Source organism: Amblyomma maculatum, chromosome 1 (assembly GCF_055883805.1).
Source record: "Amblyomma maculatum isolate TAMU_Amacu chromosome 1, ASM5588380v1, whole genome shotgun sequence".
Lineage (NCBI taxonomy): Eukaryota > Metazoa > Arthropoda > Arachnida > Ixodida > Ixodidae > Amblyomma > Amblyomma maculatum.
The window spans coordinates 93,216,267-93,242,486 of NC_139344.1; the positions used below are offsets into that span (position 1 = coordinate 93,216,267).

Genomic DNA, 26,220 nt, shown 5'->3' on the forward strand with positions numbered 1-26,220 from the left:
TTACCTTCGCAATGCAGGTTAGTAACAAGTATGCCCTTTTCTATAGAACAACGAGCAATATTTGCCTGGTGCAGCTGCCGAGCCCTCAGTGTTGCTTTTGTCTTGCTATTGAATGGGCAAATGTCATTCGCGCATTATTATTAATTTCTGGCGACGTGGAAATGAACCCGAGACCATCAGATACAGACAATATCTTGGCTGAACTGCAGAAGTTAACCGCGGGTCAATCGCAGCTCATCATTGAAGTACAGGGTCTCAAAAACCAACTAGCATCAACTGATGTAACGTTATCAACCTTAAGTGACCGTATTGCAGACTTATAAATCAAATGTCAATCCCTCGGCAACATGCAAACAGAACTTGAAAACCTTCAGGTCAACACTACAGAGACCAGCCGCCAGCTTTCCGTGCTCGACTCCCGCCTTGATGACTTCGAGAACCAGTCGAGAAGGAATAACCTGATATTTTATGGCCTCCCCGATCCAAATAGATCAGAAACATACGAACAATCAGAAAAGATTATCATAGATCACTGCCTTCAAAATCTAAGCTTGGAATTAGAGCCTAAAGATATTGAGCGCGCTCATCGCCTTGGCCGACATAGCTCAGACCGTCAAAGGCCAGTAATAGTGAGGCTCTCTTCTTTCAAAACCAAGGGAATAATTCTATCAAAAGGCCCAATGCTCGAAAACACCGATTTTAGCATAGGCGAAGACTTCTCTCGTCCTGTCCGAAATGCACGGAAGCAACTTATTGCATTCGCGAAAAACAAAACCGGACCTTTTTCCTTACGATATAAAACTTTGCACATGGGACCAAAGCGCTATGTTTTTGATGAACAATCTCAAACCGTGAAAGAAGTCTTGTAGGAATCATTTCGCCGTCCGAAAACGCGCAATCAGCCAGGAACAAACACTCGAAACAACCTTTCATTCTCGATAATCTATGCAAATGCTCGCAGCTTTCTTCCTAAGCGCGAATTACTGTCAAGTATTACATCTTCTTCTGGCAGCGACATACTAATCGTAACTGAAACGTGGCTCACACATGACGTTGCAGATGGTGAAGTTCTAGACGACATGCCGGACTTTAACCTATATCGAAACGATCGCAAAGGTGTACGAGGAGGAGGCGTTTTTATCCGCATTAACAAACAAATATCATGTTCAACTGTAGCAATCAATTCTAACCTGGAACTAGTATGGCTCAAGTGCAGCGCTCCAAACGAAACCGTCCTTCTTGCCGTCTGCTATAGGGCCCCAAGCAGTAAACCGGGGTTCGCCGAAAAACTAAACGTCTCGCTTGTACAAGTTACTACCAAGCATCCTAACGCGAAAATTCTCCTTTTTGGTGACTAACTTTCCGTGCATCGACTGGCAAAATTTAGGGCCACTGACGGCTGGAAACTCAGAAGCAAGAAACTTTGTTGAAGTATGCCTCAATTTTAATCTCAGTCAAATGGTCCTTGAACCCACTCGTGTTACTGAAGGGACATCTAACCTCCTAGACCTAATCCTAACAAACCGCCCTGAGAATCTAACATCACTTACCTACCTGCGCGAAATTAGTGAGCATAGAGTTATTCATGCCACCTTCAACTTCTCCCCTAAACCCCGCCAAGCCTTCAGCAAAGCTATTCGTGTTTATGATAAAGGAAACTATGATGCTTTTAATGATGAATTACATGCTTTCCTGCCGTCTTTCCAATCTACTTTTCATAGCCGATCTATTGAAGACAACTGGTTAACCTTCAAAAATAAGATAAAAGAACTAACTTGCAAGTTCATTCCTTCTACCAGTTTTCGGGCCAATAGCCAAAAACTTTGGTTTACTAAAACTCTCAAAAGATTGGAAAGAAAGAAAAAACGTCTTTATAGGTCAGCAAAAATGCAGTCTAATACAGAAGCATGGCAGCGATATCATGCAGCCGAGGCACTCCGTAGCGCCAAAAAAAACTTTTTTTCGAAACTGACCTACCAGACATCCTGGTCAACAACCCTAGAAAGTTTTGGGAAATACTAAACCCACAAGCGACATGTACCATTACCCTTACTAACCGAGCAGATGAAGAGATTAGTGACGCCGACTGTGCCGACGAGTTCAATCGCTCTTTCGCTGCTGTTTTTACAACAGAAACTGACTCATCAATGCCCAGCCTACTTCCATCAGTGCGCATGGCATCTCAATCCTCATTAACAAAATTAAGCTCTCATCTGCTGGCGTTGATGATATCAAAAATACGAAGGACATATCTTCCGTATATCTGTCTCTTTTATTCTCACAGTCTCTTTCAACAGGAACGCTACCGAACGACTGGAAGATGGGGAAGGTCATCCTGCAGTCCACAAATCAGGTACAAGAGAATCGCCATTAAACTACCGTCCCATCTCACTAACTAGCGTGCCATGCAAACTCATGGAACATGTCATCTACTGCCATATCATGAACTTTCTAGATTCACACAACTTCTTCCATCCTGCGTAACATGGTTTCCGAAAGGGTTTCCCGTGCGAACACAACTAGCAATCTTTACTTTCGATCTGCACACTAACCTTGATCGCAACCAGCAAACTGATTCAATTTTCTTAGACTTTGCAATGGCCTTTGATAAGGTGCCTCACAAACGCTTAAACTCGCCGCTCTAAATTCGCATCCCAACATTCTAAATTGGATTAAAGAGTTTCTTGCTAACCGCTCACAGTTCGTCTATGTTAACAACAAAAGCTCAAACACAATCCCCGTAACATCTGGTGTCCCACAGGAATCTGTACTCGCCCCTCTCTTTTTTTTTTAATATATATAAATGACCTACCTCTTCATGTACACTCTCAGATAAGAATCTTCGCCGACGACCGCGTAATCTATCGGAAAATTACTAACGTATCTGATCAAGTAGCACTACAGCATGACCTAACCCAAGTGCAAGAATGGTGCAACCGCTGGTTAATGACTTTAAACGCCAAGAAGTGCAAACTCATCTCTTTTAATCGTCAGTATAACCCCCTTATTTTTTCATTGCTAACTCTTACACAGAACGCGTGGAATCATATAAGTACCTTGGAATCACACTTTGCAGCGACCTTTCTTGGTGTACACACATAACTAACATCATATCATCTGCAAACAGATCTTTAGGCTTCATAAAACGTCACCTACGTCATGCGCCCCAACAAGTAAAACTTTTGGCATATAAAACACTGATCAGATCAAAGCTTGAGTACGCCAGTCCAATATGGAACCCATCTCAGATATACTTAACAAATGCGATCGAATCAGTTCAAAACCGCGCCATCCGTTTCGTGCATCACCCATACTCGTATTTCATCAGAGTTTCATCTCCAAAGGATAATTCCAGTCTTGATAACCTTTTACTTCGTCGCCGCATTGCCAGTCTTTGTTTACTGCACAAATTCTAAACAGTTCACTAAATCAGGCACCTTACATTGTGCATCGCACCCACCTACCTCATCACGCTTCGCATCCATTTCAGATAACTCGGCCTGTTGCTCGCACAAAAACTTTTTCAGGATCCTTTTTTCCCCGAGCAATTGTGGACTGGAATGCCCTTCCCCACGAAGTCGCCGCCCTCTCATGCAAATCTTCATTTATTGATGCCTCAAAAATCTATTTTCAAATACAATGAACTGTGCTTGTATTTTCTCATGTCTGTAAACCCACCCCTTATGTAATGCCTCCAAGAGAGGCCTTTAAGGAAATAAAGTGAAGTGAAGTGAAGTGCCAGACGAGGATGTTCGTGCTGCCTTTACGCCGTACGGAAAGGTATCTGAAGTTACCTGGGAGCGCTGGCGAGTTAAAGGTATGTTAGACAACGGCTCTACTACTAGACTCGTCACGCTGAAGCTGAAAGCTGGCATGATGCTTTACGACCTGCCTCATCAGTTGAATGTTAGCGGTGAGCTGGCGCTCGTTATTGTGCCAGGCAGACCCCCGTTGTGCCTACGCTGCCGGAGTACGGGTCACATCCGCAAAGAGTGCCGGGTTCCTCGCTGCAGAACCTGTCGACGGTTCGGGCATGAAGACAGCCAGTGTGCTCGTACCTACGCTAGCATAACCGGACCTGGGACCAGCGAAGACTCGTCAGAGTTAATAATGGACGAGGTGGATGCGGAGGAGGCTGCTGACATTAGAGGTCAGTCAACAAAACAGGACGCGCCTTCCATGACTGTTTTAACAAAGCATAAGGTGACTGTGCCCAGTCAAGAGAATGAAACGCTGCAAGCCTTGCACGCTCCGTCACAGGACCATGAAGGCGTGTCAAAGAAAGCGTCAGAAGACGTAATCAATTTTTCTGACGCTGAGGAGCATCTCAGTACTGAGCCTCCCTGTGATGATGCCATGGAGGTTCGGCCGGAGACAGCAGCCTTGATTACCCCTAAACGTCCGCACGAGGAAAACGTCGAGGAGATTCAACTGCCAGGCGGTGTTTGTAGTGAGCCGCGCCGAAAGCTGCGGGCATCCGAAGAGCAACGTTGAGACGGAAGCCGAACTTCTCGGCAGAGACGCGGCAGGCGGGGAAACCGCCTCCGTAGTTTTTGTGGTGTCCTGAACGATTTGTGGGTCGGCTGCCCACCGTCCAGCGTCAGGAACCTTCTGCAACCAAGCGGTGCTTGTGTGAGCAAAAATGAAACAAAGTGCTTTGACTTCGTTTGAATGCACCCCGACGTTCTGCTGGGAGGACATTACATGCATACATACGCCGCTGTTCGTCAGTAGCGGAGGCACGCAACCATGAAGGTAGGCACCATGCGGGGCATCTCTCTCTAATACATGACTCTCAAGCTTAATTCGCTATTACACGTAGCTACTTTCAATGTCAGAGGGCTGGGAGCAAGAAGGCGACAATGCCAGCTCAGTCGCCTCCTTGTGGATAATGAAATAGATATAGCAGCTGTTCAAGAGTCAAAGACTGAGAGCCAAGAAAGCACTGACCGTATAGTGACTTCATTTCAAACAAACGTTTATGTGTGTGTATGCCATTCTATTGGTGTATCGGGTGGATGCCTTTTATTTATACGTAACACGCTGGGAGTAAGTGTAGAGTTCGTTTTTGCCTGTCCAAGTGGTCGACTTTTGGTTACTGATTTTACCTACTGTAATTTATGCTGGCGTGTTGTGTGTGTGTATGCTCCCAATTCAGAACGCGAACGTGTTGTGGTTGAAGGTCGACCAAATCTTGCTTGTACTTTGCGATTACAACTGTGTGTGCGCAGCTGTGGACCGAGCGGCAAAGTGTAAACCTCGAAGAGACAGAAGCTCTGAGCTGCTGAATGCACTTGAGCATGAATACGGCCTTGAGGATGTTTGCAGTGTGTTCTCCACTGGAAACCAGCCAGAGTTCACGCACTCTCAGCGTGATAGCCATGATAGATTGGACAGGGTGTATGCCTCGGTTGATCTTGTTTGCCTATGTACTGCATATGAGGTCAAACCTGTGTCTTTCAGTGATCATTGCCTCGTGAGTGCAGTGTTCGGTATAAAAGGAAAGAAATCGCGCTTTAACTGGTACCTATGGAAACTGAATGCCAAGCTTCTCGCCGATGAAGAGTTCCTTACGGAAGTTAAGACCAAGTTTGAAAACCGTCTGGCTATGCGACCAGTAAGTTTTGCAGCGGAATGGGACAGCTTCAAAGAGTGGGTCAAATTGAAATCCATAGAAAAGAGCAGTAAGATGCGGCATACAGAGAAAGAAAAAGAAAAAGAACTGAATGAACAACTTCAGATTTTTTTTTTTTAGCATGGAAAGTACTGTGCCAGCGCATTTCGCCACTAAAATACGAGAGATTAAAAGTAGGCTCGAAACAATCGATAGCGAAAGATACACAGGGCTGTCATACGTGCAAGGGCTGAAAAACTTTGGGCTGGAGAAGTGCCGACAAAACGAGCGCTGGCAGACGAGAAAAGATACGCCTGCCAGAAAGAAATAAGGAGTATAAGGTATGCCGGCCATATAACTGAATATGCTAAAGATATTCAGCGTGCGCGGTAGCAGAGCACTTCGAAGAACTGCTTATCGCTAAGCTTGAGACTGTAGGCGGCTTTCAAACAGATTGTCTAAAACTGATGCCTGCACTGGATGACGAAAGTAAAACGCTCCTAGAAACACAGATAACGTTGCAGGAGATAGAATCTGCAATAGATGACCTGACACCTGGGAAAGCCCCTGGGCCGGATGGTCTAAGCGCTGCCTTCTTTAAAACTTTTCAGCAGTATGTGGCTCAGTTTATGCTCGATGTAATCACTGAAGCTTATGAACGTAATACTATTCCATTGTCTTTCTCTACATCGCACATTGTTCTAATACCCAAGACAGATGATCCGGAGAAACGACTGTTGGTGGGGTCATATCGACCGATTAGCCTCAACAATTTTGACTACAAGGTGTACATGAAGGTTTCAGCAAAAAGACTGCAAAGCGTAATAAAAAAGTTGGTTGGGTCTCATCAAACGTGCGGCATCAAGGGTCGATCAATTCCCATGAATATACATGTCGCAAGAACCCCACTAGAATGTGTTGATGCACTGGGTGGTCAGATAGCCATGATGCAGTTGGATTTGGCGAAAGCCTTTGTCCGTGTTTCTCACGAAATTCGTTTTTCCATTTTGGAGCATTCTAACCTTGGTGAAGTCATAGTGGAGGGTGTTAAAATGGCTTATGCGAACTGCACGACCCGTATTATAGTGAATGGTGGACTGACAGCATCGCAGTATGGTCATCGGTAAGGCGGGGCTGCCCGCTCTCACCCCTGCTTTTTGCATTGTATTTAGAGCCACTTTGCTTGGCTATCATAGATAGCGATCGCATTTTAGGATTCAAGCTTCCATCAGCACACGTGAAAATGCTAGCATATATGTATACGCTGATGACATTGCAGTCTTTTGTGCGACCAGGAAGAGCATCTGTGAAGTCACGGGTGTCGTCCAAACATTTTGTGATCAAACCGGATGTAAGATCAATTGGGAGAAAAGCTCTGGGTTTTGGCACGGTGATTGGGACGTGGCACCTGATTTCTTCTATAAGCTACGATGGTCTGCTCTCCCAACGCGATATCTAGGCGTGCCTTTAGATTGTTATCGAGATCCCAACATGCACTGGATGGAAGAAACATCCAGAGCGAAAGAAAAAGCGGATGCGTGGCAAGGAAGGCAACTCTCAATGTTTTCGAGCGCTTCTATTTGCAATGTTTTTCTTATTTCGAGGTTTTGGTACCTCATCAATGTGTTGTGTGTCTCTCGAACCTCAATTCAGAAAATGCACCGCGTTTTTGCTGTTTTTATTTGGGCATCCACATGGGAAAAACCACCCGGACGAATTTCTTTATTTCTGTTAAAAGGGGCGGGCTCGGCCTTGCCCATTTGTTCTTGCGTCAAGTGGTTTCGCGATTTATATTCCTGTGTGATCAAAAAGATACCTTTCTAAGAACTCTGATGCAAGTGCGACTGCAGAGGCTGCTCCCTGAATGGATTGTGTCATGTGAAAACATGCCTGGTACTGTGACTGGCTACCTGCGCGAGGTTGTTTTTTCGTGCAAGATGCTTGAAGTGCGGTTCTCTTTTGATTACCTTTATAATATTCCCAGAAAAAAATTATATGAAGATCTCATTGACGTGATGCTGCCGGTGCCTTTTACCGGGCATTACACTGTGGAGGCCCCGGGCAGGACGTTTTGAAAAGAGTCAAGAAGATGCCCGTGAAGCCATCTGCTAAAACGTTCCTTTTCAAACTTCACTCTAATACGCTCCCTGTTAAAACCTGGCTGAATGATAAAGGTATCTTCGTCCCATGGACAACAAATTGCCTGTTGTGCAAAAAAAAAACGGAAACAATTGAGCACGTTTTCTTACAGTGTTGGGATGCTGTCTTTCTATGGGACTTCCTCCAAAGGACAATTAAAAAGGAACTTTCCTTAACTCCGTACGGTATCAGATTCCTACCAGTAACGATGATGCACCGTATGATTTAATTGTGCTCCTTGGCCTCCTTAGTTGTGGAAAACACGAATGCAGGTGCGTCATGCAGATATAGATACGCGATCTGCGCGTGAAAACTTCATTGAAAGTGCGGTGTATATGCGCGAAACGTTCAGGATGCAGCAGGATCCACCACAATGGCATTGTCTGTTTGATGAGTTGGTGCACTTGAAAAGATTTTAGCCACGTACGCGTTAACTCGAGTGTAGTTGACGTGTTTTATCATGTGTATTTTTGTTTTGTGTTTCACGGCAATAAAGAAAAAAAAAAAGCGTGGTCTAGTGGCTAGGATACCTGGCTCTCACCCAGGAGGCCCTGTTTTGATTCCCGGCGTCGGAACTTGAGGTCTCATGGTGTAATGGTTAGCACTCTGGACTCTGAATCCAGCGATCCGAGTTGAAATCTCGGTGAGACCTTTATTTTACTTCTACGCCTGGTTACTCCATGCATTCACATTTCTGTTCTTTGGTCGCCTTATTTACGTAGTTCGCCTCGTGAGATCCGGCGCATAAGCTGAGGATAGCGCAACCGTTCTTGGCTATTTATTACGATTCGTCGCGTGCTATTTTAGTGTCTTTATTTATTTTTTTAGAGGATAGAGGAGGAGTTCACTACACCCGTTAGATAGAGGAGGAGGTCACTACACCCGTCATGCAGCACCTGTCAGGCCACTTATCCTGCTTCATCAGCCCTTGTCTGTGCTCCGGTGTGGTCTAGTGGAGGATTCTGCTTCCAGCCACGCTAGTGAACGGACGCAGGATGAAAGAGTCCGCCGGAGCGTCTACAGCGGCCATGTCTGACCGCGGAAACGAGGGTTTTGCATCTGACAAGGAATACCAGGTTATCGTGCCAAGTCCGCCAACCGGGCGAGTTGTTTTGAATTCTATTTTTCTGCACGCTGATATAAGGGCCCGCCCATACAGGGTGGAAGTCGTTCGCGATGCGCTAGCCGGAATGTCGCTGCTCCCAGACGTTATCGCTCTGGGGGCGTATCGAATGAGCCATGTATGGGCGGTAACTTTCAAGGATGCGGAAGGTGTGAAGAAGATTTTGAATGCGGGCGAGCTGAAGGCTAAAGAGCATCGGTGCCTTGTTATTGTCCCGGTGAACCAATGCGTGCGTATGAAAGTGCACTGGCTTCTTCATGGCGTGACTGACGAAGACGTGAGGCTAGCTTTTGCGTCATACGGGACAGTCAGTGATGTCACTAGAAAGCGATGGCGCGTTCAAGGTGTCGCCGATAAAGGCTCAACTACGAGGTTGGTGTCCCTCAAGCTCAAGCCAGGGATGAAGCTTGACGACCTTCCACACCAAGTCATTGTTGCTGACGAGTTGGCACTTGTGGTTGTATCGGGACGACCGCCACTCTGCCTCCGGTGCCATTCTACTGGTCACATCCGACGACAGTGTAATGTATACCACGTTGCGGTGCTTGCCGAAGGTACGGACACGAACAGGAGCAATGCACCCGCACATATGCCAGCGCTGCAGGCCCCGTGAGCAGAATGGATACGTCCGATCTGCTCATGGACGAGGTTGAATCTGAAGAGGCAGCAAAAAATGTAACTGATGTGGACGAAACACAGTCAGCTGCTTCAGGATCTGAGCAGAAGACGACCCCTGAAATGGACAATTCAACCGAGACTCAGCAGACGGTAGTTTCTGCCAACAAAATCACCTCAAAAGAAGGAAAGGACAGGCCGCTTGCTGAACATTCATCACAGGAGATGCATCAGCAAGGTGAAACTATGGACGTCGCGGAAGATGCAACCGGTAGTCTAGCGGGAAAGCGTCCACGGGATGCAACAAGCGACGCATCTGGGACGCCAGGAAGCAGCATTGGAGATGAACCGCCACCAAAAGCGGCTTCGACCAGACGGCCGAGTTTTAAGCCGCGCCCCAACATCCCGCCTGATACACGGTCGGCGGGAAAACCGCCACCGTAACTACCGTGAATCTGTGCATTGGTGCTGGCTGCGTTGGAAGGTGCTGAGGGGACATTGTAAGAACAGTTTCTCGCTACTGTCTGGTGCAACTATGTGTCTGCATCATGAAGAGCATATGCAAATAAGTTCAGTAAGTCTTTTTTTTGTTGTTGTTTTTTACCAGCAAAGGCCGTCACCATATACGTTCAAATATTCAAACTAAATCATGGACCCTAGCAATAAGATAGTGCTACGTATTGCCACATTAAACGTTAGAGGACTGGGAGCAAGAAAAAGACAGTACCAGCTTAAAAGACTTCTCTTGGAAAAGAAACTTGACCTAATAGCCGTCCAAGAAACAAAGATCGAAAGTGTTGAGCAAACGGATCGTATGGTGGCGCCCTTTCAGACCCGCTACAACGTATGTGTTTGCCATGCTCTTGGTACATCAGGGGGTTGCGTTCTTTTTATTCGCAACGACATAAGAGTTGTCCCTGAATCTGTCGTCATTTGTGAAAATGGGCGTCTTCTTGTTGTAGACTTTTTCTTCCTTACGTGCAACTGGCGAGCAGTTTGTGTTTATGCGCCAAACGTTGAGGCTGACCGCGCAATATTTTTTGATAATCTTTATCAGTACCTTTCATGCGACAAGAAAGTAATCCTGGTAGGAGACTTTAACTGTGTCTGTAGCGCTGCTGATCGCTTAAAAAAGCTGCCTGTCATGGACAAGAGTGCGTTAGCGCTTAATCAGATTGTACAAGAATGCAATTTGGAAGATGTGGGGGCAGCTCTAACAGATGGTATGCGTCCACTATTTACGCATTTTCAGAATGAAAGTCATGCAAGACTTGACAGAATATATTGTCACGAAGACAGGGATTTATGGGAATCGGCAACAGGGGCAGATACACACAGTCAAGATAGAGGTTCCTGGGAAACGGTAACACAAAGACACAGGCTCATTAGTCAACAGTCCTAGCTAGCCGAAGCGCGCGAGAGTCTAACTTCTTCGTCTTTCAAGCGCTACCTCGAACCGTCAGGTGGCATTATTCCCCCCCCCCCCCTCGAAAAAAAGCCAAAAACAAACCGCAAGCTCACAGAAAAAAACTGATCCGGATGGCAAATACGACTTTCAGCGGGTAAAATACGGCTTCATGCGAAGCACATGCACCAGGTCAGACGAGCACTGACGACTAGAACTCGGTACAGTTCCGTCTGGAATAACCTCGTACGTAACTTCTGAGAGGCGACGCAACACTCTGTAGGGTCCGAAGTAACGATTGAGAAGTTTTTCTGACAGGCCTGGGCGCCGCACAGGTGTCCACACCCAGACTTTGTCACCAGGCTGGAACACGACATAGCGATGGCGGTCGTTATATCGGCGTGCATCTGTTGCTTGCTGTTTTGTAATGTGATTACGGGCGAGTTGGCGAGCTTCCTCAGCGTAGTTGGTGAATTCTTTTGCGTCAGAGGTAAGCAGCTGGTCATCAGCCGCACATGGCAGCATAGCGTCGAGCATGGTCTGTACATCGCGTCCGTATACTAGGCGAAACGGAATGAATCGAGTTGTTTCTTGGACGGCCGTGTTATATGCAAATGTGACATAAGGCAATATCTCGTCCCATGTTTTATGCCGGACATCCACATACATGGCGAGCATGTCCGCTATTGTTTTGTTTAGTCGCTCAGTAAGGCCATTAGACTGAGGATGGTAAGCAGTAGTCTTTCGGTGATGTGTCTGGCTTAGTTGGAAAACTTCTTCAAGAAGAGGCGCTGTAAATGCCTTGGCACGATCAGTGATTACGTATGAAGGGGCGCCATGGCGGAGGACAATCTGCGTCATGAAAAATTGTGCCACTTCGGAGGATGTTGCACGTGGCACCGCCATAGTTTCCGCGTAACGTCTCAGATAATCTGTAGCCACGATAATCCACGTATTGCCAGCTGACGATAGAGGAAAAGGGCCGAGAAAGTCCATACTAATTTGGTCGAATGGTACTAGCGGTGGGGGAATAGGCTGCAGGAAACCCGCTGGTTTCAATGGCGGTGTTTTGCGTCGCTGGCACTCGCGGCAACCTCTAACATATCGATGAACGGTTGCGGTAAATTTGGGCCAGTAGTAGGCCTGGCGTACTTTGGTAAGAGTGCGTGCAAAACCCAAGTGTCCAGCGGTGGGTTCATCATGGCAAGCATGAAGGATTTCATCGCGGAGATCTGCAGGGATGACTAGAAGATAGGTTCGGTCACTGTTGCCGGCGCTTTTCTTATAGAGGATTCCGTCGCGTGTACAGAAGGATGTCAAGTTTTTAGCAAACAGTCGAGATACTGTAAAATCGAAACCCTCCAGATGATCGATCACAGTTTTGAGGTCTGGATCAGCCCGTTGCCGGGCCTTTAAATCAGAGGAACTGATAATGCAAAGAAAATGGGCGTCTTCATCCGTACTGTCATGGGCCAACTCCACGGGTGAACGAGACAGTGTGTCAGCATCTTCATGTTTACGTCCGGATTTATAAACGATAGAGTAATCAAATTCCTGCATACGAAGGCTCCACCGTGCAAGACGTCCTGATGGATCTCGAAGACTAGCCAGCCAACACAAAGCATGATGGTCTGTCACAACTTTAAATTTACGGCCGTAGAGGTGAGGTCGGAATTTCATTGTGGCCCAAACGACGGCGAGACACTCCTTTTCAGAAGTTGAATAGTTTGATTCTGCCCGAGAAAGGGTGCGGCTGGCATAAGCGATCACTTTTTCCTCGCCTTGCTGGTGCTGGACCAGAACAGCACCCAGACCGACGTTGCTGGCGTCGGTGTGAATTTTGGTGGCAGCGTCCTCATCGAAGTGTGCAAGAACGGAAGAACGGGAGGGTTGTGCAGCCGTTGGCGCAGCTCGGTGAATGCCTCCTGCTGCTCGGAAGACCAGACATACGGGACGTCATCACGTGTCAGGCGCGTCAAAGGTTCTGCAATCTTGGCAAAATCGGCAATGAAACGGCGATAGTACCGCGCACAGGCCCAAGAAACGTCGGACTGCTTTCTTCGTGGTGGGGATGGGAAAATTGGCTACAGCGGCTGTTTTATCAGGATCAGGCCGGACACCGTCAGCGCTAACCACATGACCGAGAAATTTCAGCTGCTGATATCCAAAATGACATTTTTCCGGTTTGAGTGTCAAATCGGCCGAGCGAAGAGCGTCCAATACCGTTCGCAGCCGCTTAAGATGTTGGTCAAACGTTTCTGAAAACACGATGACGTCGTCCAAATAAACCAAACAGGTTTGCCATTTAAGACCAGCTAGTACGGTGTCCATCATTCTTTGGAACGTCACTTGCGCTGAACACAGACCGAAAGGCAATACTTTAAATTCATATAAGCCATCGGGTGTCACAAAGGCAGTCTTTTCCCGATCGCGCTCATCCACTTCTATCTGCCAATAACCACTTTTTAAATCAATGAAGGAAAAGAACTTGGCGTTGCTAGGTCGATGGAGTGAATCGTCGATACGGGGCAACGGATCTACATCTTTTTTTTTGTGATGTCATTCAGTTTCCTGTAATCAACGCAAAAACGCAGCGTGCCATCCTTTTTCTTAACCAACACGACTGGCGACGACCACGGACTTTTCGACGGCTGAATAGCATCATCATTAAGCATTTCCTGGACGTGTGTCCGAATTGCCTCACGTTCTTTGGCCGAAATACGGTACGGCTGCTGTCTAATAGGTCGGGCATCGTCAGACGTTAAGATGCGATGCTTGGTGATAGAAGTTTGCCGGACTTTCGACGATGAGGCAAAGCATGGGGCGTACTCCAGCAGTAAGGCACGCAGGTCGCGCTGTTGACAGACAGAAAGGTCACTGCTAATATCGATGTGGTCTAGAACCCTAGGAGGATCAATAATGTCAGACGCAAAACATTCAGAAACTTCCTTTAACAGTTCGCCGAAAGCGATGGCAGTAGAGCGATAGAGGTGGCGAGATTCATTCGTGAAGTTCGTGACGAGAAGCTCAGAGTGACCCTTGCTGAGAATAATTAAGCTTCGAGCTGCACAGATGCCACGAGAAAATAAAAGCGAACGGTTGCCTTCAGCTATTATTGGCCCGTCACGAAGCTTATCGCACACAACACTCACAAACACGCTGGAGCGGGGAGGCACTGAAACACACTCGGCTGAAACTCGTAGGGCGCACGTACGTTGGCCGTCGGTGGGGTTGGCAACCGCTTTCTCCGTTGAGAACGAGGCCGTTCACTGTCGGAGATCGATGATGGCGCCATATTCCCGCAGGAAATCCACACCGAGAATCAAATCACGAGAACATTCCCGGAGAACGACGCAGCTGACAACGAACGTTGACGTACGAATCTGGATTCTAGCCGTACACTGTCCAATAGGAGTAATTACATGGCCCCCAGCCGTGCGTATCTGCGTGCTACACCATGGTGCCATAGCCTTCCTAAGGTGCGCTGCCAGTTTCCCACTCAAAATCGAAAAGTCTGCTCCGGTATCCACTAAAGCGCTGACGTTATGACCATCGATGCACACAGGGATGTCCAACGATAGCCGGTCTCGTGAACCAAATGCTGTCGTTTCAGCTCCAAAATTCATATCTGTTCTCATTGGGGGACTTCTTTGTGCTGAAATTTTGCGGCCCCGCCCCCGGAGGTCGCTCTACTCAGTTTTCCCGGTGGGGGCTTGGCGAGCGACCAGGCGGTGCTCGCGGGAAGTCACCAGTTGTTGAAGGAGGTTGCCGACATGGGGATGGAGACCTGGATTGTCGGCGCGCCCTCCGGAGGCTCTCTTGTGCGAGGTTGTCTCCAATGTCACGAGGTAGTTGATCGAACGTGCGTCTAGATGCGTTGGTGTAAAATACCTCCGGTCCGAGTTCCCGATAAGGGCACCACCGGAAAATGTGACCAGGTTCCCCACAGTGGCAGCAAAGGCGGCGGCTCCGAGGGGCCCGCCAGACGTCCGTTTGTGGAATGTTTGACCGCGGTGGCCGCACGTACCGCGTTGGCTGCTGTGCAGGAGTGTATTGCGTTGGCTGCTGGACTGGCATGCACTGGGTTGGTGGTAACGTAGACAACGGAGCTTGGGCGGAAACTGGGCGTCGGAGAATGTCAGCGTAAGTCGGACGAGAATAATCAGGAACAGGGGTACTTTGAGCTTCAGCAACATGCAGAGATGGCTGCGTGTCTTGCTGAATCTCTTCGCGGATCATATGTGCGAGAGAATCGCCCCTGGGTTGGAACGTGCCACAAACCTTCTGCAGTTCCTCCCGTACAATTGCACGAATAAGATCTCGGAGGTGTTCAGTATTGCTTACAGCAGCTGTAAGAGGCTCGGCAGCAGTCGTAGCGAGGATTGGGCTGTCGTAGACCGCCGAGCGGCGCTGGTGTAGGATATTTTCCATGGTGACCGCCTCTGTTAAAAATGAGGCAACTGTAGTTGGTGGGTTACGTACAAGACCAGCAAAAAGCTGTTCGTTAACTCCATGCATCAGGTGGCGCAGCTTTCTGTCTTCAGACATGTTGGGATCCGCACGTCGAAATAGTTTCGTCATGTCCTCAACATACATCATGACGGACTCGTTTGGCATCTGTTTCCGGGATTGTAGAGCACGTTCTGCTCGTTCGCGCCTATCCAGGCTGACATACGCCTCTACGATAAGACGGCGGAACTGAGGCCATGATGTTAATGTGCCTTCTCGGTTCTCATACCATGTCAAAGCATGGTCTTCCAGGCAGAAAATGGCGTTCCGTAGCTTTAAGTTGTCGTCCCACTGATTAAAGGATGACAAGCTTTTAGAGGACGAAGAATTTATTAACTACGTAGATGAACAAATAAAAGATATAATTCAGGCTTTTTCGGCAAACGCTGTTGCCGAATGGGATGAATTCAAGCAGCGCGTAAAAATAAAAGCTATTGAGAGAAGCTGCATCAACAAGTTCAATCACAACAATGAAGAAAAGCAATTAAATGAACGTCTTGAATTTCGTTTGTGCATTGAAAGCGACAAGCCAGGAAGCTGTTCGAAGGAACTGAGAGAAGTAAAGAGCCGCTCGCAACAGATTGACACGAACGAGTACAAAGCGGCGGTGATAAGAGCGCGAGCTCAAAAGCTATGGGCAGGCGAAACGCCGACAAAACGCGCCTTATCGGACGAGAAAAGGTACGCGTGCCAAAAAGAAATTAAACAGATACGATACCGAGGCGAGGTAATTTCAGACAGTAAAATCATAGTGCAAGCTTTTGTTGAATATTTCAGCGAGTTGTTAGGTCATGAAAGAGATGTTCAAGAAGGGTTTGAAAAAGATGTTTTACCGCTTATGCCATCGCTTGATGATGAGACAGAAGCGCGACTTGAAGAACCAATTAGTATTAGCGAAATTCAAAGTGCAATCGATGGCTTACAATATGGTAAAGCCCCTGGACCGGATGGGTTAACTGCAAATTTTTACAAGGGGTTAGAACACCAGTGGCCATTCTGTTACACCGTGTGATCTCGGAAGCGTATGCAAAGCAAAGAGTGCCACTGTCCTTTGGCGCTTCCCATATTACCTTGATACCCAAAACTGATGATCCCGAGCAGCGGTTGCTGGTGGGGTCGTACCGTCCAATTAGCCTCACCAACACAGACTACAAAATCTACACCAAAGTCTTAGCAAACCGACTACAAACCGTAATAAAGCTTTTGGTAGGTCCACACCAAACATGTGGCATCAAAGGCCGCACAATAGCTACAAATATTCATGTCGCCTGTAATGTTCTGGAATGTTGCGATGTTTGTAAAGGCCGTGTTGCTATGCTGCAACTCGATTTAGCAAAAGCTTTTGACCGCGTATCACACGTGGTTTTACTTAGTATCCTTGAGCACACCAACGTCGGTCGAGTCGTACTAGAAGGCGTTAATATGTCATACGCATGTTGCACGACACGTGTGATTGTAAATGGTACTCTTACCGGAAGCGTGCCAGTGTGCTCGTCGGTAAGACAGGGCTGCCCTCTGTCGCCCCTACTATTTGGAATCTACCTCGAACCAATGTGTTTAGCTTTGCGTCACAGCGATAAGGTGATTGGTTTTAAGCTTTACGACGCTCATGTTAAGGTTCTAGCTTACGCGGATGATATTTCCGTCTTTTGTTGAGATAAAGACAGCGTTCGGGAAGTTGTTACCATTACGGGGAAATATTGCAAACAGACTGCCAAATTAATTGGGAAAAACGCTCAGGCTTTTGGCAGGGACAATGGGATAATAAACCCGAGTATTTCGCTTTCATGAAGTGGGCGGAATTACCTACAAAGTACCTTGGCGTGCCGCTTTGCTGTTATCGTGACACTGAGCGACAGTGGGCAGAGGAAACCAACCGAGTACGGGAAAAAGCGGAAGGATGGCAGGGAAGGGATTTATCTATGTTCGCGCGGGCTAGCATCTGTAATGTTTTCTTGCTTTCCAAAATATGGTATACCATGAATGTCTTATCTATGTCACTGGTCCATGTACAGAAAGTGCATCGCATTTTTTCTGTGTTTATTTGGTCCTCCACATGGGAAAGAGTAAGCCGCATAAAATTGTTTCTGCCTGTTATATATGGAGGCCTTGGTCTGGTTCATTTGTTTTTACGCCGGATAATATCTCGGTTTCTATATCTTCGAGACCAGCAAGACCCGTTTTTGAGAACTGTTTTACAAATAAGAATGTGCAATATGCTACTACAATTCATTGTGACGTCATTTTTAGATCCCTGTACCACGGTCTCTGGTTACTTACATGAGGTTGTTCTTGCATTCAGAATGCTGAGTGTCCGATTCTCAGTGGAATATCTTTCTTCAGTTTCAAGGCGCAAACTGCATACAGACCTTATAGACATTATGCTACCTGTGCCTGTGTACCGCTCTGTATACTATGGAGGCCCAGGACAGGACGTCTTAAACAGAGTAAAGAGGATGCCAATTAAGCCTACGACAAAGTCGTTTTTCTTCAAATTGCATACCGGGACGCTTCCAGTCAAAGTTTGGCTGAAAAAAAAAAAAAGGAATATTCGTCCCGTGGACAACCAATTGCCTCCTCTGCAAGAAACCCGAAACACTTGAGCATGTCTTTATAGACTGCTGGGACCCGATATTTCATTGGGTTGTTCTTCAAAGAACAATAAAAAAAGAACTCCCAATAGATCCCTACGGCATACGCTTCCTGCCAGTTGAAAATCAAGAAACTTTATACGATATGATAATGCTCCTTAGCCTCCATAGTATATGGAAGACTAGAATGCAAATGCGTCATGCAGTCGTCAATACGTGATCTGTTAGAGAAAATTTCGTCGAGAGCGTGGCGTATATCCGAGATGTGTACAAAAGCGAGCCTGATCCATCGGAATGGATGAATCTACTTGACCAATTGGTTGCCATCAAACAATTTAAAATCACATGTGTAAGCCGAAGGCTTGGCGACTCTTTTATCATTGATTTTGTGTTTTGTACTTGTCATAAGTCTGGTAAAAAAGTAAAAAAAAAAAAAGTCTAGTGGCTATGATACCTGGCTCTCACCCAGGAGGCCCGGGTTCGATTCCCGGCGTCGGAACTTGAGGTCTCATGGTGTAATGGTTAGCACTCTGTACTCTGAATCCAGCGATCCGAATTCAAATCTCGGTGAGACCTTTATTTTACTCCTACGCCTAGTCACTCCATGCATTAACATTGCTGTTCATTGGACGCCTGATTTACGTAGTTCGCTTCATGAGATCTGGCGCATAAGCTGAGGATAGCGCTACCGTTCTTGGCAATATATTACGATTCGTTGCGTGCTATTTTAGTCATTTTATTTATTTTTTTTGCGCGTTAGATAGAGGAGGAGGTCATTACACCCGTCATGCAGCTCCTGTCAGGCCACTTATCCTGCTTCATCTGACCTTGTCTGTGCTCCGGCGTGGTCTAGTGGGGATTCCACTTCCGACCACCGAGCGTGACGGACGTGTTCATCATGGACTCCCAAGGAGCGGATTCAGCGGCCCAGCTGGGCCGTGGTATCAGGAGTAGCGAAAGGACTGCCAAGGATTATGAACTGGTTCTACCTCATCTGCCTACAGGTTCGAGTGTTTTGCATACTGCTTTTTTTTTTGCATGGCGACATAAATGCCAGGCCGTACCGGTGGAGCACTTTCGAGACTCCCTCGCTCGTCTTTCACTGCTGCCGGAAGTGGTTGCCCTCGGGGCATATCAAATGAATCATGTGTGGGCGGTAACGTTTAAAGGGGAAGAGGCGAAAGCGAAGATTTTGCAAGCCGAAGCTTTTGAAGTGAAGGAGCACCGATGCGTGGTCATTGACCCCTGTAACCAAGGCATCAGGTTGAAACTTTTCTGGCTGCTTCACGGCGTGCAAGACGATGATGTGCGAGCGGCGTTGGCGGCTTTTGGAAAAGTTACGGAAATATCAGAAGACAAGTGGAAAGTGCAAGGGTGTGTCGACATGTCTTACAACGACTCGAACGGTCACGCTGAAGCTCAAAGTGGGCGTTACCATTGAGGACCTGCCGCATCAGCTTCGGGTCGCCGAGGACGTCGCACTCGTCCACGTCCCAGGCAGAGCCCCGCTTTGCCTCCGGTGCCGCGGGAAAGGACATATACGTCGTGAATGTCGTGCGCCGCGCTGAGGGCTGTGTCGTCGCTACGGCCCTGACGAGTCCCAATGTGTGCGCACGTATGCCAACGTTGCAGGCCCCGTGCCGAGTGAAGTGGCAGGCGAGCACTTGATGGACGCAGTGGACGCCGAGGAAGCTAGCAGTGGAATCACTGAGGATGCAGAGCAGAAAGAACAATCCTCTGTGAAGACCCCTGCTCTGAAAGAACACTGTGAATCAGATTTGATAGCTCCGTTGTCAAATGTTACTGAGACATAGACACCCACGAAAGAAGACGGCAATACCAGTGCTGCAAGCCCAGCTTCGACTACACAACGCAGTGAGGAACAGGGAGACACTGAAGCTGAGATGCCAGCTGCTTCTACCTTGCCTGTGAAGCGTGTGCACGAAGACAGTGTCAACGAGGGATCAACACAAGGAGGAGCGGGAAACGGCCAGCCTCCAGTGAAGGCCGGTCGGCCTTCAAGCCAACGCCAAACATGCCTCCAGACCGGAGAACTGTGTCACCTGAGCCTCCGCCATAGCGGGGGTACCCTTTTCGGGCGAGACGATACAAGCCCGGTCCATGATCGGCAGCAGCGCTTGGAACGACCGACGGACTCGCCAAAACGGAAGAATGGTCATCCCGTGCAACAGATCAACCACAATGCTGTCTTTCTGCAAAAGAGATGTGAGTGATATGTTTCGCGATTTATAATTTCTTGAGATGGCGACCAATTTATCCACTCGCTTGCGCGTAGCCACGCTAAATGTGAGGGGGCTGTCAACGCGTCGGAGACAACAGCAGCTGAACCGCCTTCTACTGGAAAATGAAATTGATGTGCTAGCCGTTCAAGAGAGCAAATTGGAAAGCGAACAACAAACAGAGAAAATGGCTGAAATATATCGTTCTAGATATAATGTTTGCGGTTGGAAGATCGGGGGGATGTGTCATTTTCATCCGAAATTATATAGAGTGTGTACAGTCTGTGTTCTCGTGTGAGAGTGGTCGGCTTTTGATATGTGATTTCAGTTTTTCTGGATTGGACTGGAGAGTGATCTGCGTTTATGCGCCGACTAGAATATTTGAGCGCGAAGAGTTTTTTCACTATATGAAGTCCTTCCTAATACATGAGAGGCGTGTTCTCTTGCTAGGAGACTTCAATAACACCGAGGTTTGGGCCAGTTGGTATTGATCCATATTCAAACCCATTCGCAGCACGAATAAAACAACGACAGGAAGGAAACACACACGACAGGACGAATGCATGTGTGAATTTAATCGCTGTGACCACCTGCCAGTGCCGGACTCTTTCTTTCTGCATCAAGCAAGGGGTGGTTCCCTTGGAAGTTCAAGCATTACTAGGTGTTGTGTCGCCGTCCCTGGGCCACGCAAGAAGATTGTGTAGAATACTCAAGTCCGAAGGTTGGCGCCAAATTCGTCTGTATAAAGACTGGCTTCGTGTGCTTGTCCAGGAAGGAAAGGATCCATGCGGAGCGGCGAGAATGTTCCGCGATTACAAAAAATTGGCAGCACAAAGTACAGAGTTCTTGTGGCATCGAGTTCGAGTTTCCCTACCGAAAAGGAGGAGCAACCACACTGCACCCAGCAAGGTCGACGTCGTGGATGACATCGAGCTCTCGGATGAAATTCGCGGCATCCTTGAAAAAGGGCCAAAATTCTGCTTTGAACCCGCTGCAGGGAAGCCGGAACTCCTGGCTCGACGTGTAGCAGGAAAAGCAAAGGAGCGAGACAAGGACAGAGCCGTTTGGGATGGAGCTGTGGCAAACAACGTGAGTCACTGTTCTAAGCGCTTGCCTCAGCAACGAAAGGTGGTCAGCTACTCAAAACAGCATGGCTTAATGGTAGCCCAGTCTGACAAAGAGGGTGGGTTTGTGGTGCTACAGGAAGGAGCGTATGAGCAGAAAGCCATTCAAGCTGTAGAGAATAATTTCAAGAAAACTAACTTCAAGAAGAGAATACAAAAGACCACAGCAATAAGGATGCTCCAGAATCTACACCTTGATTCGCTTGCAAAGAGTGTGAAGAATTCGGAAAGTTGCACACTAGAAGCATTCTTCTCATGCAAAACGCACAAGCCTGATTTCCCATTCAGAGTGATAGTATCGGAGAAGGGTAGTTGGCAGTCGGTTATAGGAAAGTTTCTCCAAAAGCAGCTGTCGACATTGAAGACAGAAGACCCCTTCCTCGTCAGGAGCTCGCACCAGATCGTTGAAGAACTGAAGCAAGGGCTCGGCAGCACCACATCAGCCACCTTTGGATTCTCTATTGACATTGAAGATTTGTATTATTCCATACCGCACGAACATTTGTTTAAGGCTGTAAGGTCGGTAATTGATGAGTCGGGAGAAGTGCCTTTTCAAAACTTGTCGGGTGTAAGTAGCGACCGTTTCTTAATCCTATTAGAGTTTTATCTACAATCCACTGCCATTAATTTTAACAACAGGTTTTACACGCAAAAAGCAGGTATTTGCATTGGCTCGTGTGTGGCGCCAGTTCTGTGTGACATATTTTTATCTCGCGTTGACAAGAGTTTGTTAAACTCGCTTCCTGACGTGCGTATTTTTAGGTATGTAGACGACTATCTAGTGATAATGGACAAGCCGCACAATTCATCTATTGACGAGGCTGTTGCTGACGTTCTAGACTCATTCAGGTCGGTCTCAAATGGTTTAAAGTTTACCCATGAGCTCCCACGTGACAATAGCATACAGTTTCTTGACCTAAGAATTTCATTTTTAGAAGGACACATATGTTGGATGTACAATCCAAGATCACAAAAGGCACTCCTCCCCTATAGTAGCGCTCATTCTAAAATAATCAAAAGAGCAATTGCCATGAATTGCCTCAATTCCGCCTTAGAAAAATCGTGTACGCATCTAATGTCCGAAAGTGTCAAAATGCAAACAGAGCGATTGCGTATGTCTGGCTTTCCTCCTGGTACTTTATCTGCAGTTGCAGAGAGCCTGCTTCAGAAGAAAAAGGGTATTAAAAAGAAAGATAAGCAAGATCAGAGGCAGGTCACTCAAGTAATTCCGTACCTTCATAAATTATCTCACAATCTTAAGAAAGTTGCCAAAAGATATGATGTAAACGTGGTCTTTTCTGCGCCGAGTAAGCTTTCAAAAATTTGTCCTATGATGGTGAGAAAAGAAAAGCCGATTTGTTCGATCAAGCACCACCTTTGGTTCACTCGGTGCACTACTAAGATAGTGTACAGCATTCCACTCACCTGTAATCGTGTGTACATAGGTCAAACTGGACGCTGTTTTAATCAGAGAGCAAAAGAACACCACGATCAGGTGAAAGAAGGAAAAGGCAGCAATCTCGCAATTCACTGCCGAGACTGTAAGTGCAAACCCATTTTTCGGAAAACTAAGTTTCTTGGGCGGGGAAGGGATCAGGTAGAAAGAGAAATTATTGAGGCATATCACATTAGAAAAGCAGGCGATCAATGTGTCAGCACCCCATCCCTCTATCTACATGATAATGAAGTGGCTTTTTTAGACACACATGTTTGACTGTCAGAAGGTGATAGTAGCTCTGTACTTAAGCTTGGGTTTTTCATAATAAACTTTAGTTGGAAGACAACGCAGCATTCGTCCTGTCGTGTGTGTTTCCTTCCTGTCGTTGTTTTATTCGTGCTGCGAATGGGTTTGAATATGGAGACTTCAACTGTGTCTGTAGACCGGAAGATAGAACAACAGACCGTGTCCTTCGTGACAAGAGTGCAGAGTTACTTATTGACATTGTTAATGAGGCAGAGCTTGAAGATGCTGGCTGTATACTGACGCATGAAAGCCAAGCAAAGTTCGCACACTTTCAAGGTAGCTGTCACGCAAGGTTGGACCGAATATATGTTCCCATTGATTGTGTGCCCTTGTGCTCGGAATGTCAAACACTTCCCATGAGCTTTAGTGACCACTCCCTTGTAATGATTACTCTAGGCATGAAAAGTAAGGCAACAAAGTTCAATTGGGAGCTATGGAAATTTAATGAAAAACTGCTGCTGGATGAAGCGTTTATCACTAAAGTGAAAGAATATATTACACATATGTTACGAAATGACTCTAATTTTATACAAGCATGGGAGCAGTTTAATTGCGATATAAAGATGGCTGCTATTGACCGAGCATGCACTCTTCGACGTAAAGAAAGCGAACAAGAAAAACAGCTTCGTAGCACACTTGAATACATGCTTAGCATGTAGAGCATTGAGCCTGGCTTGTTCGCCCAAGTTATAAAAGAGATAAAAACTAAACTTGAGGTGATAGACGAAGAAAAGCATCGCGGGGCGGTGATAAGGGCACGCAGATAAAATTGTGGCTTGGAGAGACGCCCACGAAAAGGGCACTTAGTGATGAAAAAAGGTACGCAGTGTCAAAAGAGATAAAAGAAATCTGCTATCAGAACGTAGTTACCTCGGAAAAAAAAACGATTGAAGGCGCGTTTGTAGAATTTTACAGGGAATTGTTTAGCCTGAAAACACCGGACATTGAACGCTTCAGAAAAGACTTTCTGTCGCTGATGCCAAGAGTCGAAGACAAAGTTGCGCAGACACTTGAAGCAAGTATTACTTCCGAGGAAATTGAGGCCGTCATCAGGGAATTAAATTCCAATAAGTCACCCGGACCAGACGGTCTTGGTGCTGCCATATACAAGGCCTTTCCAACTGAAATGGCTATTTTACTGGAAAGAGTTATTAGTGAATGCTACGAAACGAACGTCCCTCCTCCGTCTTTTCGAATGTCGCACGTTATACTAATCCCAAAAACCGATGACCCAGTTAAGCTTCAGTCTGTAGCGTCTTAGCGTCCTGTAAGTCTAACGAATGTTGACTATAAAATTTACATGAAAGTATTAGGGCGACGACTCCTACGTGTAATTACTTCTCTTGTAGGCCCACATCAGACATGCGGCATAAAAGGAAGGACACGCAGCAAGGAGTGCTCTCGAATGTTGTGACGCAATGCATGACCATTACCCATGATGCAATTAAACCTCCACAAAGCATTTGATAAAGTGGTACATGAAATTTTGTTCTCTGTTTTAGAATATGTCAATGCAGGTTCCGTGATTACAAATGGCGTGAAAATGGTTTACGAGTGCTGTTCAGCGAGACTGGTCGTGAATAAGCATTTAACCGATTGTATACCTGTTCAGTCGTCAGTAAGACAGGGCTGTCCTCTGTCTTCCCTTTTGTTTGCGCTTTATCTGGAGCTTTTCTGTTTAAGATTGCTTACAAGTCCAAACATACGTGGTTATAGATTTTTTCAAAGTGAAGTTCGGGTTTTGGCATACGCGGACGATATTGCGGTTTTTTGTACGGACCTTAAGAGCGTGCAGGAAGTTGTAAAAGAAGTCATAGCTTTTTGCACTGCAAGTGGAAGTGAAATAAGTTGGGCAAAGTGTTTAGGATTTTGGCATGGAAACTGGCAATACGCGCCTCAACTGTTCTCCAGTATGCAATGGACAATAACGCCAGGCAATTACATTGGTGTGCCACTAAAGCATTACCGTGAAAGCAAGGAATGTTGGCCCGGTGAAGTTGAGCAAGTGAAAACCCAAACTAACAAATGGGGAGGGCATAACTTTTCTATGTTCGCAAGAGCTACCGTTTGCAATATGTTCCTAGTTGCAAAAATTTTTTACATCCTGCAAGTGTTATCTATGTCAAGAATTTCTGTTCAAGAACTGCATAGGGTATTTGCCACGTTTGTGTGGGCTCCAACATGGGAGCGTACCAGTCGATGTAATCTGTTTCATACGGTGCATAATCGTGGACTGGGATTGCCACATTTATACTTAAAGCAGATTGTAACCAGGTACTTTTTTTTGCGCGAACAAAGCGATGTTTTTCTTAGAACGGTAATCCAAGTGCGTTTGCGTGATTCACTGCCGGAATATGTAGTTTCGACTATGTCTACAGGGCCAATGGCTCTAAGTGCTTTTCTTCGCGAAGTTGTCGCGTCTTTCCAAATAGTGAAGGCGAGATTTTCAAATGAGTATATGTGTACTGTTACGCGAAAACGGCTGTACAAAGATTTATTGGAAACCTTTTTACCTGTGCCTCTTTATCGCGCTGTATATGCTTTGGGTCCGGAGCGGGACGTCTTGAAAAGAGTGAAAAGAATGCCCATCAGATCGTCCGCTAAATCGTTCCTTTTTCAATTGCCTACCGGCACTCTTCCGGTGAAGCCATGGCTTGAAAGCAAAGGCCTTTTTGTGCCTTGGTCTGCTGACTGTTTAATTTGCAAAAAGCTGGAATCCATTCCTTGATTGTCACAATGTGGTTTTTTTTGTGGGACGTGCTACAGCGTACTATTAAAATGTACTTACCAATAACGCCGTTTGGCATACGCTGCCTTCCATGCGCCCATCCAGGAGAAGTGCTCAGTGATTTATTAATGGTCGTGTGTATGCACAGCATATGGAGAACGCGAATGGATGTTCGCCATGAGCATGTTGTCGTACACCCAGCCCATCAGTATTTTGTTGAAAGTGTAATGTACACGCGTGATGTTTTCGGAGGGCAATCTGAACTCTCGGAATGGCTGCCAGTCTTGGACAAGCTCACGTCACTTAATCCATTCTATCACAAGAAACTTGTCAGAAAGTGACTTCCGTTTCCATGCGACTTCTCATCGTTCTTTGTCGTTGCCAAGTC

The 26,220-nt window shown here is 46.7% G+C and overlaps 1 protein-coding gene, 1 non-coding gene and 1 pseudogene across 2 annotated transcripts; all 3 read left to right on the top strand.

The window, feature by feature from the left end:
- The first annotated feature begins 11 nt into the window (after positions 1–11).
- Positions 12–1,039, top strand: LOC146203188 (uncharacterized; annotated as a pseudogene).
- A 7,294-nt stretch (positions 1,040–8,333) lies between these two features.
- Positions 8,334–8,405, top strand: TRNAQ-CUG (transfer RNA glutamine (anticodon CUG)). The gene has a single exon. It is a non-coding gene; the product is annotated as a tRNA-Gln (tRNA).
- Positions 8,406–21,394: 12,989 nt separating this feature from the next.
- LOC146203190 (uncharacterized) lies at positions 21,395–23,089 on the top strand. The gene has a single exon (XM_084602877.1). The coding sequence runs from the start codon at positions 21,395–21,397 to the stop codon at positions 23,072–23,074; it is 1,680 nt and encodes a 559-aa protein (XP_084459003.1). The 3' UTR covers positions 23,075–23,089.
- The last annotated feature ends 3,131 nt before the right edge of the window (positions 23,090–26,220 follow it).

Coding starts and splice junctions, on each gene's coding strand:
- LOC146203190 (XM_084602877.1), top strand. CDS start 21,395: ATGGTAGCCCAGTCTGACAAAGAGGGTGGGTTTGTGGTGCTACAGGAA.